We start from the raw sequence: 17822 nt of genomic DNA, 5'->3' as shown, positions 1-17822 counted from the left end.
AAAGCGTGGATTTTTTTTTCTTGAGAATGTATTTTATAAAATCTATTAGTGATTGCAATGGAGATATGGAGGTGATGACAATTTCCCCAAATGATCGAATCTGATTATACTAAGCGATTATTATTTCCTCTCATCAGAGGAAATCAAGCCAATATTCTGATCCTTTCTCCTTATTTTTTTCTATAAAAGCTTTGATTTTTATTCAAAAAGTATTTATTTTTTTGCTTAGTTGCAAGTTTTTGTTCCGTCTTTGTATAATGCATATCGGCTTCAAATGATTGGTTAAACCGGAATCTAATAAGTTTGAATTGACAACAATTACTTTTTGCAAACAAGCAAGCAACAAAATCTAAGCAGGATTACATAAAATACAAATCTTTGAGACTATTAGAACCGGAATAGAGTGAACAAAAAATGATTATACATTAATCGAACAATATATCTTTAAGCTAAATTTTAATTATCCTCTAAACTGTTCTTAACTACCTCAAAAACCAGACAATACATGAATCGCGTCTGAGCTGTTTTAAATTGAGTGGCTAACGTCGTTGAATTCACATATAAACGGCGTTATTGAACTCGGAGATGGAGACGTATTTGAAAAAGAAGAAATGGATTGTGTCTGCTTGTAGCTCGCCAGGTATTCTCTTGTCTGGGAAGCAAGGATCAATGCTTGCGTTAGCATATTTGCTAGTTCGTATTTTCTAAGCAAAAAAGCTTTATAACAAATATGGCAAATCAGGCCATTAAGGTTATATAACTCATGCAGTTAAATGTATGTAGGCTATTGTATAATGAGGCTGGAGGGTGTGCAGAACAAATTCTCAAAACTAGATCCTCTGTGTGTTGTGCAATGGAGTGTTCTTTCCACATGCTTTTTTTTTTCATTCTCATCAGATGTACATACATCTCTATGGATTTGTATCCGCCACTACTGTCACAGCTAAAATCCTCTGCTTCACCATCCACAGATAACATCTGATGGTAAACACTCAGGCCAAAGGTTCTTGTGCCGTTTCTAAGACTAAAACATTCCTCTCCTATACTTGCAGGTTTGGGGTTTGTTTGCTCCAAAGGTTGACTTTGACGTTGTTGGTCTCATCCTGACAGATCTCCTCATCTGTTTGGCTTCAGCTTACTACCTTTTGATTAATACTTGCAACTGATTATGATATGACAGCAGATTTTTGTTTACTTTGATATGAATGTAAATTTTTTTTTAGAAATTCTCTTTTGAACATTGATAAATTAATGTTACAAATCTCATATCCTACCTTAGGTACCTGATAGATGATTTATCTTCTCATTACAATAAGAGATACAATCAGCAAGAGTTCTCTTGTACCTTAGCCTCCACTGCACTGACAATCTCCATTTACTCATTATCCTCTTAGTCTTCCCACAAAATTCCCCATTTATCAAATCCCACAAATGATTCGCCTCTAGAAAAGCACGTACTTCACTGCCAAAAGCTTCAACTTCTCTCTGCTCCAGACGCAATTCAGGGTCTTGAAGCTTGTCAATGTCCTGAAGAATCACTCTATCCTCTAGGATAGACGTTGGCAGATCCTTTAAAACACTTCTACATTTCTCTGACACCCACTTCATGACCAGAATCTCATTCTTCACAGATATCTGAGAACCAGCATAGACGAGGCGCATAACCGACTTGTCACGCTGGCTCTGTGGGATCAGCCACAGTCTCAACGTGGAAACAAGCGCAAAAGATGGTTTGCCGTCTTGATGAATGTATAAAGAGTCTTTAGGCCATGATGAAGCTAGAGCATAAAGGCTGGTTTCTAGAGGAATAAAGACCTTGTCATTTGAATTCTCATCTAACGTAAAACCATAGTGCTCAAGCAGCTCCAGATTCGTGTAAGTCCCGTAACATAGAAGAACCTACACCCACAAAATACAATCCTCTGCCATTAGTTTCACAGCTGTAACAAAGGGTAGTTGAGAACTTGTACCTGTTCTCCTAGCTGATAATTCCTTCTTGCATAAAGACAATAAGCATTGGCCTCTCCATCGAAACCACCATCAGTGAGCCTTTCAGACTGAGTCTCAACAACATGTCCTGCTTCCTCTGCATTATTCACAGTTTCAGGACCTCCCGAGGTATTCGAATCATCTCCAGGAGCATCATAGTTAAACAAGTCCCCCACAGGACACAAACACCCAGCACTATCCCATGGAATATGCAGCGTCCGTGAAGATATCTTCAAACAGAGAAAAAAAAAAGAGTTTGACGCTGTAGTATGTTTGCAGAATCCAGACAAGAGCCAAGAGTCATGAAGCCAAAGTGTTCTTACAGTTGCAGAAGCCCAGTTCCATGCTTGAAGACTCTGAAACTTGGGCTTAAGATCTAACTCCTTCATCAACGTAACAGCTTCCTTCCACTCAGACTGAGACTTGGCTATAGCCTTCTCAGCAGCCCAAACAGCATCTTCAACCTAAAAACATGATCCCGAAAACTCCATATTTAGAATCAAACTCCCCATAAAATAGTAAAGCAAGGGACATAACTTGTAAAGCTCGCTTCTCGAACTCCCCAAACGTAGCCAAGAGATCATAGTCACGAGGTAAATGAACCAAGTAAGGGTACCAGAAAGAGCACTTCCCTTTGCTCATCTCATACAATAAGCAAACACTCAGTATCTGCAAATCACAAAAGATCCTTAAATTATGAGATTTTCTCAAAAGGGCATCACTAAATAGAGAAAATAGAACCTGGGTCGAAGAAAGCGATCTGTGGAGATTAACAGAATCCCTCAAGTTCTGATCTTTAGCGACCATGGACTCTGTAGTCAACAGAGCGTTCCTCGGGACTTTCAGAACCAATTCTCCTTTCCTGAGCTCACGAACAGCTCCCAATCCTCTCCTGGTTTCGATCAATGTGGGAGAAAGAGAGCAACGAGAAGAGAAAAGTTTAGAGATTTGAAATGATCAAAGATTTGATTTTGTTTCTAACGCACCCGCCGGCGAGAGGGAAGTCGGCGACGGAGAGGGTACGGCCGAGACATGAATCGTGAGATTGAGAAGGATCGGTGGAATCTGAAACGCCAAGCTCTGCTGACCATCGGAGGAACGTTTCCATGGTTTGGTGCTCTGAGTCCATTCTTCTTCTTAAACCCTGATTCTTATGGCTTCTTCAGTCAATTCTGGAAATGCTCAAACCGGTTTCAATCGTAGTGGTTTAATCCGGTTTAGTTCGAATTTATGTATCTTTAATGGGCCACTATGTGATTTTCGAATTTATGCATCTTCCTGGGTTTGTGATTCTTCTTCTTAAACCCTGATTCTTGTGGCTTTTTCAGTCAATTGTGGAAATGCTCAAACCGGTTTCAGTCGTAGTGGTTTAATCCGGTTTGGTTAGAATTTATAGATCGTTAATGGGCCATTATGTTGGTTTTTGGATCTATTTGGGTTTGGTCCAAAAAGCTCAGATTCTTTTGTGGGGTGTGGGAATGAGGAGGAAGTTGAACAAAGTCAGATCTCTAATTTATGATGATGCCTTTACTTATAATGGTAGATTACATCATAAGAAAACAACTAAAAAGGAGACAAAGAGATTAACCAAGAACAAAGGACAATCCAACGCAAGATTGGAACAAAGTTAATTTGAAAATTGATCAATCAATACAAGCTGTTCTTGAAGAAATCTGGTGGGATAATTGATGGACAAAACTTCTTTGCCACAAACTTGTATTTGTGTTGACTATACTTGTCCCTTACAGCAGGAAGAGTAGAGACATGAGCGTTACTACACAACCGTTGAAGATCCATAACACACCCTCTCAATTCCATCGCTTCGTACTGCGTATAGTGTCGCAACGTCGAATTCTGATTCACCAAAAGAAACAAAACATTTTTTACTACATGGCGCAGAAGGAAGGAAAGGGACTGTTAGACAAAGAAAGTAATATTTACATACCCATGGTCTTCTTGTTGGGTCTAGAGTATACTTAGCCAAGAAAATTGCAGAAGCAGCAACGAGTGAAGGAGAATGAGAGAGCATTGTGTACTCCAAAAGCGACAGTTCCGCAATGTAGCTGGCCATACACTCTAACTGCATACACGGAGCCTCATGAACCCCCTGGGCAGCCCGAGAAAAGCGTCTGAAAAAGATTCAAGGGGTTAGTAAATATTGTATGATATATATATAGTGAATTATAAGAAGTAATCATCTTTGCTAACCTTAGAAAGCACTTGACTGTTGGGGCTGACATTTCAAACTTCAAGTAATTCAAAACAGCAGATTCCATGTCAAGAACCTGCAAGAAGAGCCAAAAGAAACACATATGCAAACAAAATCAATGATTTTATTTAGTGGATTTTGTAATCATTTATCAAAATCCTGTAAAGAGAAAAAAAAAACACAAACCTCATCCTTGAGATATGTATTATCAGTGATATAACAGAACTCCTCCACTTGTGGTGCACATACCTCTTCATATTTTCTGAAACATTTAAGCAATTTAGTTAGCATCATTAGATTTTGCGTAAGGAAAAAAACAAATCAAGACTGATAAGAACAAAATTCGTTATTCTTACGCTGCTATCATCATACAAGCCACACCAAGCAACTGAAGCTTCTGTCTACTAATCACATTGCCAGATAGATATCTATCAATGTAGTTCACTGTCAGATACAACGTCTCCGGTACAAGCCTATACTCTTCTGATACCTGGAACAAAACAAAAAACTTTTTATCACACATTTGGCAAGAAGATCGACAAAATATCTGAATTTAATTCACACCTCAACAAGCCAATCAACAAGGATTCCGCGCATAGTAGAGTTGACATCTTTCTGAACAGTCGCCATGTAGTCAACGGCAGGCTGCTTCTTTGCCTCGGCGGCACGGAGATGATTGTAGATATCACAAGCAAACGTTGCACAGAGCTGCGGATCCGCATCATCCTTATTGTCGATGTTCATAAACTTATCCTCCTTATTCTCCGTTTCAGACATGACTGCAAGCCAACAAACAAATTCAGAAAAAAAAAACAAAAAAAAAAAAAAAAAAAAAGTAGAGAAAAAAAGACAAGACCATTAGTAGTTGTGTCTGAACTCGGGGTTATGCATAGATTGCTAAATGCCTTCCTCTCGATAGGAACCACTTCTTCTTCACATGTAGACTTTGTCTCACAGGCATTAACGCAAACAGGTTGTGTTGGTGCCGCCAACTTCAATTTCGCAGACTTGTTCGGACAATGTGCCTGTAAGCAAAAATCAAAATCAAAACCAGAATTTAAAAAAAAAAAAAAAAAACAAAATTGATCACAGAGGAACTTACGGAATCAGCAGAAGATGAATTAGGGAATATTCGTGAATCCTTCTTTTGATTAGTGATGTTACCCAATGGGGCTCGTTTCTTGGCCACCATAACCGCCGTGTTAGAGATTGGTTTCACTGCCGAAGAAGAAGATGGTGGTGGACCGTGACGTTTCCTCATCGACGATTCCGTCGACGAGGTGAAAGAAGGCCGCCGGTTCTGATTAGTAGTCTTCGACATTTCTCCAAATCCTCGAGAAATTTGAGTTGAGTGAGTGAGAGAGAGATGAGAATTTAAAATGAAGGAATGGTTTTTTGTTTTTTGAATTTATAAGAAACCTCTCCGTTGTTTTGACGGAGCGTAGGCAAAATTTAAATTCCTATGTCTCTGTGACTTATACGAAGAATGCATCCACTCACCTATTTAAGTTAATGCCACGTCACTCATCGGTGTCGGGTATTTTTTTGAATTCGAATCTCAGACGCCGAGAAATGATAAATTCAAATTCGAATTTCAAACGGTCACTTTTTGTGCTTCTCCTCTTTTTCTAAAGTGTATTTTTTTTTGTGCAAATTTTCTTACCATAAGTGAACTACGATGTGAATTGTGATGCAACTGTTTTTTGTCCTTATGTATAAAATATAGTTGAACTTTTATGGATTTTTTAACTAAAAACTAATTCTAACTAATTACCGATTCAAAAATTCAAATAGAAAGAACGATATTCATATAATCAATAACTTTTCTTTTTTGGTCAAACAATAACTAAAGAAAGATTTTGAGCAGCAGTGTACATGCCAATTACCATTATGTTTTTTTGCTCTTAAAATATGTTGGATGTCAAAGTAAAAAGTTCCTACCATGGTGAAAGTTTTGGATATGAATAGTGAATGTCGACTGTTTCATCTAGTTAGTTGAGAACAATCAATTATGAACAGCACTTCTAATATTTATAAGATCTTCATGCAAACACTTAAAAAAAAACTAATGCTTGATAAATTCACAATATCCTAAAATAATTTTCTTTTGTCAATTTTACATTAAAGTAATATAAATTAACTAAAATCAGTGTGATAATAAATAATATTTTTTAAAATATATTGCAATAATATAAATGGAAACGATTAGTAATTTGGCGGTAACACTCCACAAAAGATTTAAGTTAAACTAATTAGGTAAGGAAAGAGATGGTATGCTTCATATCCAAATTTAAATTGTTATGTTGCAATATAAGAAATATGGGCCATAAGCTAAAGAACATTTTTTTCATACCATTTTTTTTTTCAAAAAACTATTAGACCCTAATTTGGACTACAAAAAAAATCAAAAATTGTAACGGACTCTGTGCAAATGCACTCTCCCAGTACATACACATGATCAGGCTTGCTCCAGAGGCAATTCAGGGTTTTGGAGCTTGTCAATGTCCTGAAGAATCACTCTATCCTCTAGGAGAGATTTTGGCAAATCCTTTAAAACACTTCCACATTTTTCTGCCACCCACTTCCTGACTCGAATCTCATTCTTCACAGATATCTGAGAACCAGGCATAGATGAGGCGCGTAACCGACTTGTCACGCTGGCTCTGTGGGATATGCCACAGCTAGGGGCGAAGGCAGGTTCATAGTTATGTGGGCACGTACACCCATAATAATATTGATATTTATATTTTTCTGTGTAAAATCATCTATTTTTTGTTGTATTAGATGGCAAAAAACTAACTTTGCACCCGTATTAATTCAAGTTCGATGTTCACATGTATCTAAGTTACATTTTTTTAGTAAAAGTGCACCCATTAGATGAATAGTCTAGCTTCGCCCCACAGTCTCAACGTGGATACAAGCGCAAAGATGGCTTACCGTCTTGATGAATGTATAAAGAATCTTTAGGCCATGAAGAAGCTAGAGCGCATAAAGGCTGATCTCTAGAGGAATATATAAAGACCTTGTCGTTTGAATTCTCTTCTAACGTAAACCCATAATGGCCGAGACATGAATGGTGAGATCGAGAAGGATCTGTGTAATCTGAAACGCCAAGCTCTCCTGCCCATCAGAGGAACTGTTCCATGGGTTAGTGCTCTGACTCCATACTTCTTCTTCTTCCTTGGATTGTGATTTTCTCCTTAAACCCTGATTCTTATGGCTTCTTCAGTCAATTGTGAAAAATGCCAAACTGGTTTCACTCGCAATGGATTAATCCGGTTTGGTTCAAATCTAGATTTTTTTTAATGGGCCACTATGTTGGTTTTTGGAGCTATTTGGGTTCGGCCCAATTGGGTGGGGGAATTAAGAGGAAGTTAAAACAAAGTCTGACTTCTAATTGATACCCAGTGGGAAAAAACTTTTGATACCTTTACTAACTAATAACTAGACTACTAGGTATACCTTTACTGGGTTTTCAAAAGAAGAGATATAGGTTTTGCTACATGTCGAGTTTACAATTTCCAACATATATCAATCTTCATCCTTCGGTCATGCAATTTGCATTGATCATTGTGACTTGTAGCACATGTTAGTAAGAAGAAATTGATATCTAGCCTTTGATCAACGAGCAAACAAAAAACTTGCATACACATTTTGGTCACAATGCATTCAATAAAGATACGTATGGTGGAGAAAACAGGTAAACCAAATGACTTTTGAGTGGTACGTATGCGTGGACTATACACAATAAGTACGCGCCAAAGACAAAACAAAACAAGTACAAAGGATCTGCAAGATCAGAGGAAGGAATATTCAGCTTCACACGGCTGAGAACAAAAGTGGTAACTTAGCAACTCTTTTTTGTGGTGTATGTTAAATTATATGTTTTTTCACCACCAACTAAAATGAAAATGTAGTTAATCAACATTCCAAACAATGCATGTCTTTCAATAAAACAAGCAATTCTGCATTTAAATTTATCATGTTATCTGTCCACTTACCATAGTGCTATTATGTTATCTGTCCACTGACCATAACGTTTTAAATGGAAATTAAAATTAAAATAGATAACAATGTCCTAAGTAACCCTTTTTACTAACAATCCATTAAGAAATCTCTTTCTAATAGGTTGTTCGTAACAATTAGCTATTTCATAAAAATGTTGATCAGTGGTAGGTTAAGAAATATTATGTTTAGTTGTAAAATTTACATAATGGATTCGTGTATAATAGTACTATAATAGAACTATCAACTATGGAAGCGTACGTACCACATGACACGTCCAATTAGTGTTTACGTGGTCGACTCACTCTAGATACGTAGCCATTAACGAAGTTTATTATTTCTTACACATTACAACCTTTTCTAGACCATTTTAGAAACTATGAATCTATGAGTGACGTCATCAAAAGTATTTTATACAAAGACAATTTTAATAATTCGTGGGAGGCAAAGAAAGAAAAAAACTTGCAGTGGTAAGCAACACTACGTGTCCAGCCATGTAACCATTAAATGATGACTACGGTCCATTTCTTTGGTATTTTTATAATAAAACCTAACTTATTCAATCTAATTATATTATTGAATAATAGTAGAAAATGATAAATTTCTAGTCTTGGACTAAAATTTTATGGGGCATGAAAGATAACACAAGTTACGAGCACACACGTTTCTAGTAACAACCATGTCTCCCTCACTCGCCAGACAATTCTAGTACGCGAATCGATTGACATGTTGCATAGAATCTCAGTGATTTCCTCGCGAGTTTTCAGCGATAATGACGTAACCTTTTTCTACGACTGTGTGTGTGATGATCAAACAAGCTTCGTCCGCGTTTTACATATCCAAATCCTTGATAAAAAGATTGATGTAATGGATTATTTATGATGTCAATATAAATATATGTTATTATTATTACAGATTTACAGGATTATAGGAACCATGTATAACTACAAAAAAAAACAATCAATTTGATTACGTGAGTAGTCAGTCAGTGACTCAGTGAATACTTTTAGCTTATAGAGTTATTCACCAATGTCACATCGTTAAACCAAAAACGTTTTTCAGCATTCAGCAACGTATGTAACTTACAAGAACGTGTATTTAAGTATTTCACACAAAGATACGGAGGGAAAATACGGACCAAGCTACACAAATCAGAAAGTGAGAGAAAAAAAACCTATAAAAAGTCAGAAAAGGCAAACCTTCTGAAAGCAACGGAGGTTGTCTAGGTAGAGAATAGAGAGAAAGCAAGTTGCCAACGAACGTAGAGAGGAGTGAAGGTGGGACCCATATGCCGACTAATAGGAAATCTAGCATTTTACACTTTATACCACTGGTGTAATGACACGTGGAAAAGCGACGTCGCCCACTTTACCCTTCGGTGCTCCTCCCCACTTGATAAGCTTATCGCTCACTCATTGGCTCTATCGTCCACGTGGCGTCTCGGCTATCTCTCTTTCTGCTTTTCTCATGTCAACACATAATCCTTTGTACCCAAACTGGCATGGCCCCACCCAAACTCGATTGTCCTTTCTACCAAGAAATAATTTTGATAGAGGTTTTAAAATATTTTTTGATAGAGGTTTAAAATTTGTTTTATAATTTCTCTAACTAATGGCGATTGGAGATCTCAGTCTCCGTAATGAAATGTTTAGCTTTTTGCTTTGTTTGACCATATTATATATGTGTCACTTTTAGCTTTATAATTATTTTGTACAAAACCACGCTAACATTTTGTATTAGAAAAAAAAAATGCATTTCTAGTGGTAGTCCACTAAAATAGTGAATTAAAGTTTTCTAAGCAGTCTTTAGCTTTGAAGGTAAAAATACCAGGTCACTTCAAATGTTGGTTTAAACAATTAAAATATATGTAACTAGGATCGGTCCGCGCTACGCGCGGAATATACTTTCGTGTGATGTAACACTTTTTTTGTATGCTTTCGTTGTTTGTGTTTAAAGTTTGGATTTGGAAAAGATATGTATGATAAAAAAAAATTGTTTTTAAGAACTTTTGAAGGGAAGAGGGAGGAGGGATTATATGTGATAAGATTGATTTTGTTCGATTACAATGATTGTTTATATATTAAAAAGTTGCGGCATCTAACATGTCTAGTATGTTGTATGAAGTTTACATGGTCTTGAATATACTTCTAAACTGAGATTAATCTGAATCAACCCACACAAAACATCATTACCAATCTAAGAATAGCCTAACAATGGATTCGAGTTACAATATAATCTCTTCAATATCAATGAAAGTTATTATTCTTTATGTAATCTTGAACACCAATCGATCAACTGAAAACGATCTAGTACCGTAAATTGTAATAAGAATCTTCTCTATTAAAAAAGAAGTACATATTAAAATAAACTTTTACTTCATGTGTTATTTACAAATAATGCCACTGTATTTTAAATTTGGTTTTTAACATTCATTAAGGATAAATTAGAAATATAATTTTAAGACCAATTATAATTATCTTAATATCTAATCCACGTTCTAATCCATTTGAATGTCTGGGTTGGATATTATAAAGAAGATTTTTGTTGATTTCCTTATATTGGGTCACGTTGTGTAAGGAACAAAAGGTGGGATTCAAACTTGAATTATAATTAGTTTGAATTCATTGTTTTCTTTTTAAAATGACTAAATTCTGGAATTTTGTATATGCTCATTCCATCGTTGGTTATTTATTTTTTTTCATATTTGTTTTTTTTATTTACTACTTCAATTTTTTCTATTCAAATAGAGTCAATAAAATTTACCGCATAAAGTATAACCATTTTATTAATTACTTAATGATTTATTTGATTATTTACATTAATCAATTAAATACATAACATTTCTAAGAAAATAATAATTCATAAAGATATTAATAAAAAAAATCAATTTTAACTAAAAATTTAAAATGTTTGCTATAAAATCAAAGTTATATATTTATAAAATATCCAACTTAACTCTAGTATCAATTAAATCAAATCAAAATTGAATGGGAAATTAGAGTATTTCTTTACCAAAGAATAAATCTTCTGCAATGATTTTGTTTTCTACAGAGAGAAAGCTATATCGCATGATCAACTACTAAATCTATTTTGTTAAATAAACAGGTTTTTTATAACTATTATCTAAACATCTTACTATTTTATATCTTTTTTTGGGGGTCAAATTTGTTATGGTAAGACCTTAATTGGTTTGCATAACTTAAAACCACTCCTGCAAACGTTAAACTTGAACATAATTTATTAGATAGTTTGGAATTAGAAAACCAGATGCAGATCCCAAATATATTATTTAGAAAAACATTGATGCAAAAGCATTATTCAACATAGCAAATAGTGGGTCTAGAGACTTCAGTGTCTTCGCCAATGTCCTCACGATCGTTACCATCAACGCCCACCTTAGTAGAGGCTATGAAATGATCCCATGCATATCGTCTCCATGATCATCATTGCCATCCTGGTAAGACAGACACACATCATATACTACGGAATGAGTGGATTGGAATATAGATTAAAACTTACATGAGCAACATAGTCAGGGAGTGGCAGACTGTCACGCTCGTCGAAGATGCGTGATATAGTGAAGGTTTGATGGTTAGCTGTGAAATTGTAACTCCTTACTCTGACTTGGAATGTGTAGGTCTTGCCAATATTGTCTGCAATAATAGGGAGGGGGGGGATCTACTATCCTCTGGGTTATCTTCCTCTCCACCTTATGTGTCCAATGATTCAATTGCAAATGAGTAAAACCATTGTATGAGGAAGTGCTGGATAATGTCATGTCACACAGTAGATTCATACCAACAGATGACCAGCTGCATATGGTTGGAGTTTATGTAATTTCGTCATCTCCCCATCGAAACCAACAAACATAGTTTAAGCAGTCTCATCAGCAATACTCATCTCCACATGGTATCTATAAGACAGTTGAAGTTATTTAAAAGTTTGTTAATTTTTGATGTGTGTGTGGAACATCATGGCAATTTAGTAAGAAGATCAAGTTGGATATTTTGATATACCGGAGGAAACCAACAATGTTTGTGTTATAAGATGAGACAGCATTATTGAATCCAGTGACTTTTCCTGTGCAGAGAAACTCAATTTCCTACAGTTTAAATTAACAGAATCGCATAAGAGGTTTAAAAATATAAAATACTAAAGGTTCAAATTTTTTTTTGCAACCTGAGGCTGGGCAGTGATGATAAAGTCGTTTAGTTCAGCTATGGTCATAGGCTCAATCTTGGCATAGCCCCTTAACAATTTAGTTGTTGATGTGTTCCCAGTGTCATCGGAGAGCAGCCTATAATGATGGACAGTGACACGTGAGAGTGTGTTTTGGATAAGTAAATAACAAACCGAATGTGGAAATATCAATGTAAGAAATACCAAATACTTACTTGTAAAGGTAACCAAAACAGAGAATACGTGAGAGAGTGCCTCCTATAATTTTGGGATTTATGCTCGTTGCTACAACAACTCTGAGATCACCTCGTAAGCCTTCCAGGTGGCTGTGAAACGATGCAGCTTGTGAGTCGATCATACTTAATGTCACAACACATCACTGCCAAGGGAAACACAGAGTAATGAATGGTCAACATGTATTTTTTTTTTTTTTGTCAACATGTATTTCTAAAACAGGTTGTCAATAATTATAAAAAATGGTGAGAAGCTCAAAATGAATTAGATATTGACCTGTCTATTTTCACAGTCGCCATACTATGATCTTTTCCTTGTGGAGGGTCACTGAGAATACTCTTAACAGCAGTGACCTCAGCGACAATGTCTGCAAGAAGATTAACATTTAAATATCTTTAATGTTTCCCTGGAAGTTGTGTGTTGGTGTTGGCAAAGTCAAACAGCTCACTGTGATCATTGAACCTGAAGCGTTCTTGTGGAATTGCGGCAACGGGTTCGGTTATCTCATCCAAATTGGTTGAATCATTGAACCGAATCAATAGAGGAGAGCCGGACAGTCTGAAATTCTGATTGCACTGAGTCGCATCAAATCCGCTCAAGGAGTACATGGAACCAGCCTTAAAAAGTTGATTCTAGGTGGGGAGACGGTGGATGTTGAGGGTGGCTCATCAGGAACTCCTGAAAATAGGAAAAAAACGAAATCATATTCAACAAATAGATTCAAATCCATCTCTAAATGAAGAAAAAAAAATTGAAATCATAATTTTGATAACTCTGAGTTACACCAGTCGTGTATTTAAGAAACGACGATGAATATGAGTTAGATTAACGGAATCACCTGAGCGTCGAGGAGAAGAATGTCAACACCCATTAGCTCGCCACCGCATTTGAGATTCCTAGCTTCAAAAATCTGAGACGTCCAACCCCCACAGTGGAAGAACAACCACCGACTTTCAAATCGAAGAATATGACATGAGTTGGCTATAATACTGAAAATATATTTTTTTTTTTTGCTAAAAACTGAAAAGAAGTTTCTCTTGTAAGATTAGTAACATGGTGAGGATGATGTTCATGGGATGGAAACTGACCTTTTAATAGGTTGAGTTCCACCGGAGAGATAAGAAGCATTGAATGACTGAATCATGGTTTGCTTGGGTCGAAAGTGTGAAGAAGGTTGTTAATGGCGACGGAGGACTTCATCCTGTAACGAATCAGGGGAGATGAACCGCAGACGAACCGTCAGAAACGGAGATCGACAGATATTCCAGAACTTCCATTGTATTTTACCCTTTTTCGTGCTTGAGAAAAGTAAGTACCCTAATCTACGGTTGACATCATCGAAGAAGAAAAGCGTGAAAACGTCGTCACATTGTCTGTAGAACTTTTAAGCCCAAAAGTTTAAGCTTATTAACATAAGAAACAAAAACAATAACATTAAAGCTCATTGGCATCTCCGTACAAAAAATTAAGAGAATTAGCCACGTGTCGCTCTCTCCTTTCTCTATTTGTTGCGCGGGCAGCCTAAAAAGAGAGTTGCCTTCTTCTTTATGTTATAAGATTATTTATATGAATAACTGAAATATCAATTACAGAGCTCCTAATGTAGAATTATAGATTATACAGTCAAATAATTAGTCAAATACAGTATGGAATAGTAACAGTTTAAAAAAAAATCAAAAATCAATTAAATAATGGAAACAAATCTGGCCAAAATGGAGAAAAGGGATTAAAAAGCTTATGGAAGATTTAAATCGGGATCTTTCTATGAAAACAATAAATGTTTGATACACATGACAGGAGTCACTCGATAGACTCGGAGACACTTTAAACTTTTGTATTTATTCTAGCTTCTCATTAAATCCACAAAGAAAGAAAAAAAAAAAGACAGAGAGGGAAAAGAAGAAGAAGAGATTTGAGTGGGTGAGATTGTTTGTGAGATAGAGGAAGAAGACACATCTTCTACTTGTGTGTCTAGTGTAGTGTGTTATACTTATATTACAGTAAGCGTTGTAATACAAACGTCTCGAAAACTTCCGGTTCTTTTCTCCTCCTCCTCCTTCTTAGAGAGACCAAAAGGTATGATTTTGCTTCCATCACTTGTGTTTTAATTAAGGTTACTCTCTCGTACTATGTTTCTACTGTTCTGAAAGTATGTTCATTTTGCTTTTGAAACATCTTCCCGTTACCTCTTTGTCTATTTGGTAGAGATTGAGTCTTTTCTCGCATTTTTATAGAGAATCAGAGATCTCGAATTCTCATCAACTCGTTTTTTTTTGTTGTATTAATCCATTTTGCAGGAAAGCATTCATCTTTACCAGTTTGATCCAAAATCAAAATCTGAGTTTCACCGCAAAGTTTGGATCTTTCCATCTCTCTGTCAAGAACTTTGAGTATGTCTTCTGTAGCAGTGTTATGGGTTGCTCCCTCTTCTCCAAATCCAGACTCAATGACCAATTCTGGGTTGGTAAGGGTTCTAGAGTCTTCTAGATTGCTTTCTCCTTGTCTGAATCAGAGACTCAACACTGGCAAGAGGAGTTCTTCTTCTTCTGTAATGAGCTGCAGAAGGGGAAGAAGTAGTGTTGTGTCTTCAAGCTTAGTAGCAAGTCCTGCCGCAGGAGAGATAACCCTCTCATCTGAAGAGAAGGTTTACAATGTCGTGTTGAAACAAGCAGCTTTGGTGAACAAACAGCTTAGGGACCTTGATGATGTGAAGAAGCCACAAGATATTGTTCTTCCTGGGACTACTACTGGGAGTTTGAGTTTGTTGGGTGAAGCTTACGATCGTTGCGGCGAAGTTTGCGCTGAATATGCTAAAACGTTTTATCTCGGTTAGCATCTTCTTCTTCTCCTCCTCTTCATTGGCTTTTGGCATGTAGTGGATCACTGTTCGTTTGTTTTCTGAGTGTTCTTATGGTTTTTGCTGTAGGAACTTTGCTTATGACACCTGAGAGGCGAAAGGCCATTTGGGCTATCTATGGTGAGTTACTACTACTGTTTTAGAGTATATATCTGCATTGTCATCATTGATTTGAATTCTAAATGATGCTCAAAGTACATTGAAAATGAAGTTTATATCTAATCCCAAGACATTGAAACTTGCACTCATGTAACATAATACTTCTCTAGTTGGTTTGTGTGTTACCTTGAAGTACTAAGAGCACCCGCAATGGGAATCCTTAAGGGTAAATTCTTAGAGAAAAAATAATTAAATAATCGATAGACCCCACCAAAAGCTAAGGATTCAATCCTTAAAATTCTTAAATAAGGACTCTTTCTTAGTGAATCCTTGCACTATTTGCGGGTCCCAACGACATGTGGCGACCAGCAATTGGTTGATATTTATATTTTTTATCTAAAAAATAAAAAATAAATAATAATACTTAAAAAATCAAAATACACTTTTTCTAAGGACTCCACTTAGAATAACACCATTGCGGGTGCTCTAAGCATCCAAGTTTGGTACCCTTTTAAGATTTAAGACCCAAAGATAATGAATTAGCTTAGTTACTAATATGGGTTTTCAATGGGCTTTTAAGGCCCAATTATCTTAAACACTGAAGATTACTCATGCTGAAGAATGTTAGCTCATGACCGTTGTTTACTTTTATGTTTGGTTGTTCTTGGTTTGTTGATTATACTCTCTTTCTTTGTGTGCAGTTTGGTGTAGAAGAACTGATGAGCTCGTAGATGGGCCTAATGCGTCACACATAACTCCCATGGCGTTGGATAGATGGGAAGCAAGGTTAGAAGATCTCTTCCGTGGCCGTCCTTTCGATATGCTTGACGCTGCTTTAGCTGACACAGTTGCTAGATACCCTGTAGATATTCAGGTCAGCCTCTCTCTTCATCATTTCAAAGGTCACACACCTCATAAAGATTTGTTCTAATGTTTTTATTTGTCTTGCAGCCATTTAGAGACATGGTAGAAGGAATGAGAATGGATCTGAGGAAGTCTAGATACACGAACTTTGATGATCTCTACCTTTACTGCTACTATGTAGCCGGAACCGTAGGTCTGATGAGCGTTCCGGTTATGGGGATCGATCTCAAGTCCAAAGCAACGACCGAGAGTGTTTACAACGCTGCCTTGGCCCTTGGTATAGCTAATCAGCTTACCAACATACTCAGAGACGTTGGCGAAGAGTGAGTCTTCCTTTTTCTATACTCTCAAGATTCACAACCTGTTTCTTGATTCGTGTCTCATTCTTGAACTGGTTTTGCTCTCTCTTTTAGTGCGAGAAGAGGAAGAGTTTATCTGCCGCAAGATGAACTAGCTCAGGCTGGTCTCTCAGATGAAGACATATTCGCTGGAAAAGTCACTGATAAATGGAGAAACTTCATGAAAATGCAGCTTAAGCGAGCAAGAATGTTCTTTGATGAAGCTGAGAAAGGTGTTACTGAGCTAGACGCAGCTAGCAGATGGCCGGTAAGTGTCTCAATACAAGTTTGTTTATTTTTCACTTTTCCCCCAGAACTTTGTTTTCGATCGATTTAACCCTGAAAGACTTTGCTGTTTGATTTTTTTTTCAGGTGTGGGCCTCGCTCCTATTGTACAGGAGGATATTGGACGAGATTGAAGCGAATGATTACAACAACTTTACAAAGAGAGCTTATGTTGGGAAAGCCAAGAAGATTGCAGCTCTCCCATTAGCTTATGCTAAATCAATACTAAAGGCTTCAAGTTCAAGATAAATGATAGAGAAGCAAGAGGATCAACCTAAGAGGGTTTTTGTGATATAAGTAAAAACATAGGGTCGAATTTATGATGTTAAGTTAACTAATATTTACATATAATGGGGGGAAATAATTTTTTATGATGTTTAATTATTTTTCTCCATGTAAAGAAAAAGTAAATTACTTTTCTTTTATTTCTCTTGGGTAATGAAGAAATAGGAATATTTTGGTTGGTGGATATGAAGTTTTTTTTAAATTATGTTATTACAAACTATTAAAATATTACAAACGATTATATAACCGACAATTCTATGTTGTAGAAGATTAACATTTGACTATACTTTTTGAAACACTTTATGGGATTTAGGTTTTTGTAAGCATCTTTTCATTAATTTACATAATATATTTTACGAAATTTGAAACTTACAATTTTCTGATTAAAATAATTAATGAATCCTTAGTAAAATCACCGACATGAAAATAAGTTATTAAATTAGAAAGACAGGAACATATAGATTCATGGGGGCTTGGC

At 36.2% G+C, this 17822-nt stretch overlaps 3 protein-coding genes and 1 non-coding gene across 4 annotated transcripts; 2 read left to right on the top strand and 2 right to left on the bottom strand.

Moving 5' to 3' along the window:
- Window positions 1-65: 65 nt before the first annotated feature.
- LOC125582807 lies at window positions 66-165 on the top strand. The gene has a single exon (XR_007320259.1). It is a non-coding gene; the product is annotated as a small nucleolar RNA Z103 (small nucleolar RNA).
- A 1030-nt stretch (window positions 166-1195) lies between these two features.
- LOC106354422 (protein SET DOMAIN GROUP 40) lies at window positions 1196-3161 on the bottom strand. Its single transcript, XM_013794348.3, has 6 exons — window positions 2976-3161; window positions 2731-2881; window positions 2527-2658; window positions 2313-2453; window positions 1971-2219; window positions 1196-1899 (listed from the first exon to the last, which is right to left on the bottom strand). Exons 1-6 carry the CDS (start codon window positions 3116-3118, stop codon window positions 1276-1278), a joined length of 1440 nt encoding a protein of 479 aa, XP_013649802.2. The 5' UTR covers window positions 3119-3161; the 3' UTR covers window positions 1196-1275.
- A 314-nt stretch (window positions 3162-3475) lies between these two features.
- LOC111213687 (cyclin-A1-1-like) lies at window positions 3476-5684 on the bottom strand. Its single transcript, XM_022715497.2, has 8 exons — window positions 5301-5684; window positions 5055-5223; window positions 4763-4977; window positions 4555-4688; window positions 4385-4460; window positions 4198-4274; window positions 3935-4118; window positions 3476-3843 (listed from the first exon to the last, which is right to left on the bottom strand). Exons 1-8 carry the CDS (start codon window positions 5517-5519, stop codon window positions 3637-3639), a joined length of 1281 nt encoding a protein of 426 aa, XP_022571218.2. The 5' UTR covers window positions 5520-5684; the 3' UTR covers window positions 3476-3636.
- An 8792-nt stretch (window positions 5685-14476) lies between these two features.
- On the top strand, window positions 14477-17528 carry LOC106354425 (phytoene synthase, chloroplastic-like). Its single transcript, XM_048746428.1, has 7 exons — window positions 14477-14692; window positions 14914-15444; window positions 15543-15593; window positions 16274-16446; window positions 16524-16759; window positions 16850-17042; window positions 17147-17528. The coding sequence occupies exons 2-7, from the start codon at window positions 15009-15011 to the stop codon at window positions 17306-17308; spliced, it is 1251 nt and encodes a 416-aa protein (XP_048602385.1). The 5' UTR covers window positions 14477-14692; window positions 14914-15008; the 3' UTR covers window positions 17309-17528.
- Window positions 17529-17822: the final 294 nt, after the last annotated feature.

Source organism: Brassica napus, chromosome C2, assembly GCF_020379485.1.
Source record: "Brassica napus cultivar Da-Ae chromosome C2, Da-Ae, whole genome shotgun sequence".
NCBI lineage: Eukaryota > Viridiplantae > Streptophyta > Magnoliopsida > Brassicales > Brassicaceae > Brassica > Brassica napus.
The sequence above is the reverse complement of the archived record's forward strand: the minus strand, read 5'-3'. Positions and strand labels throughout refer to the sequence as shown.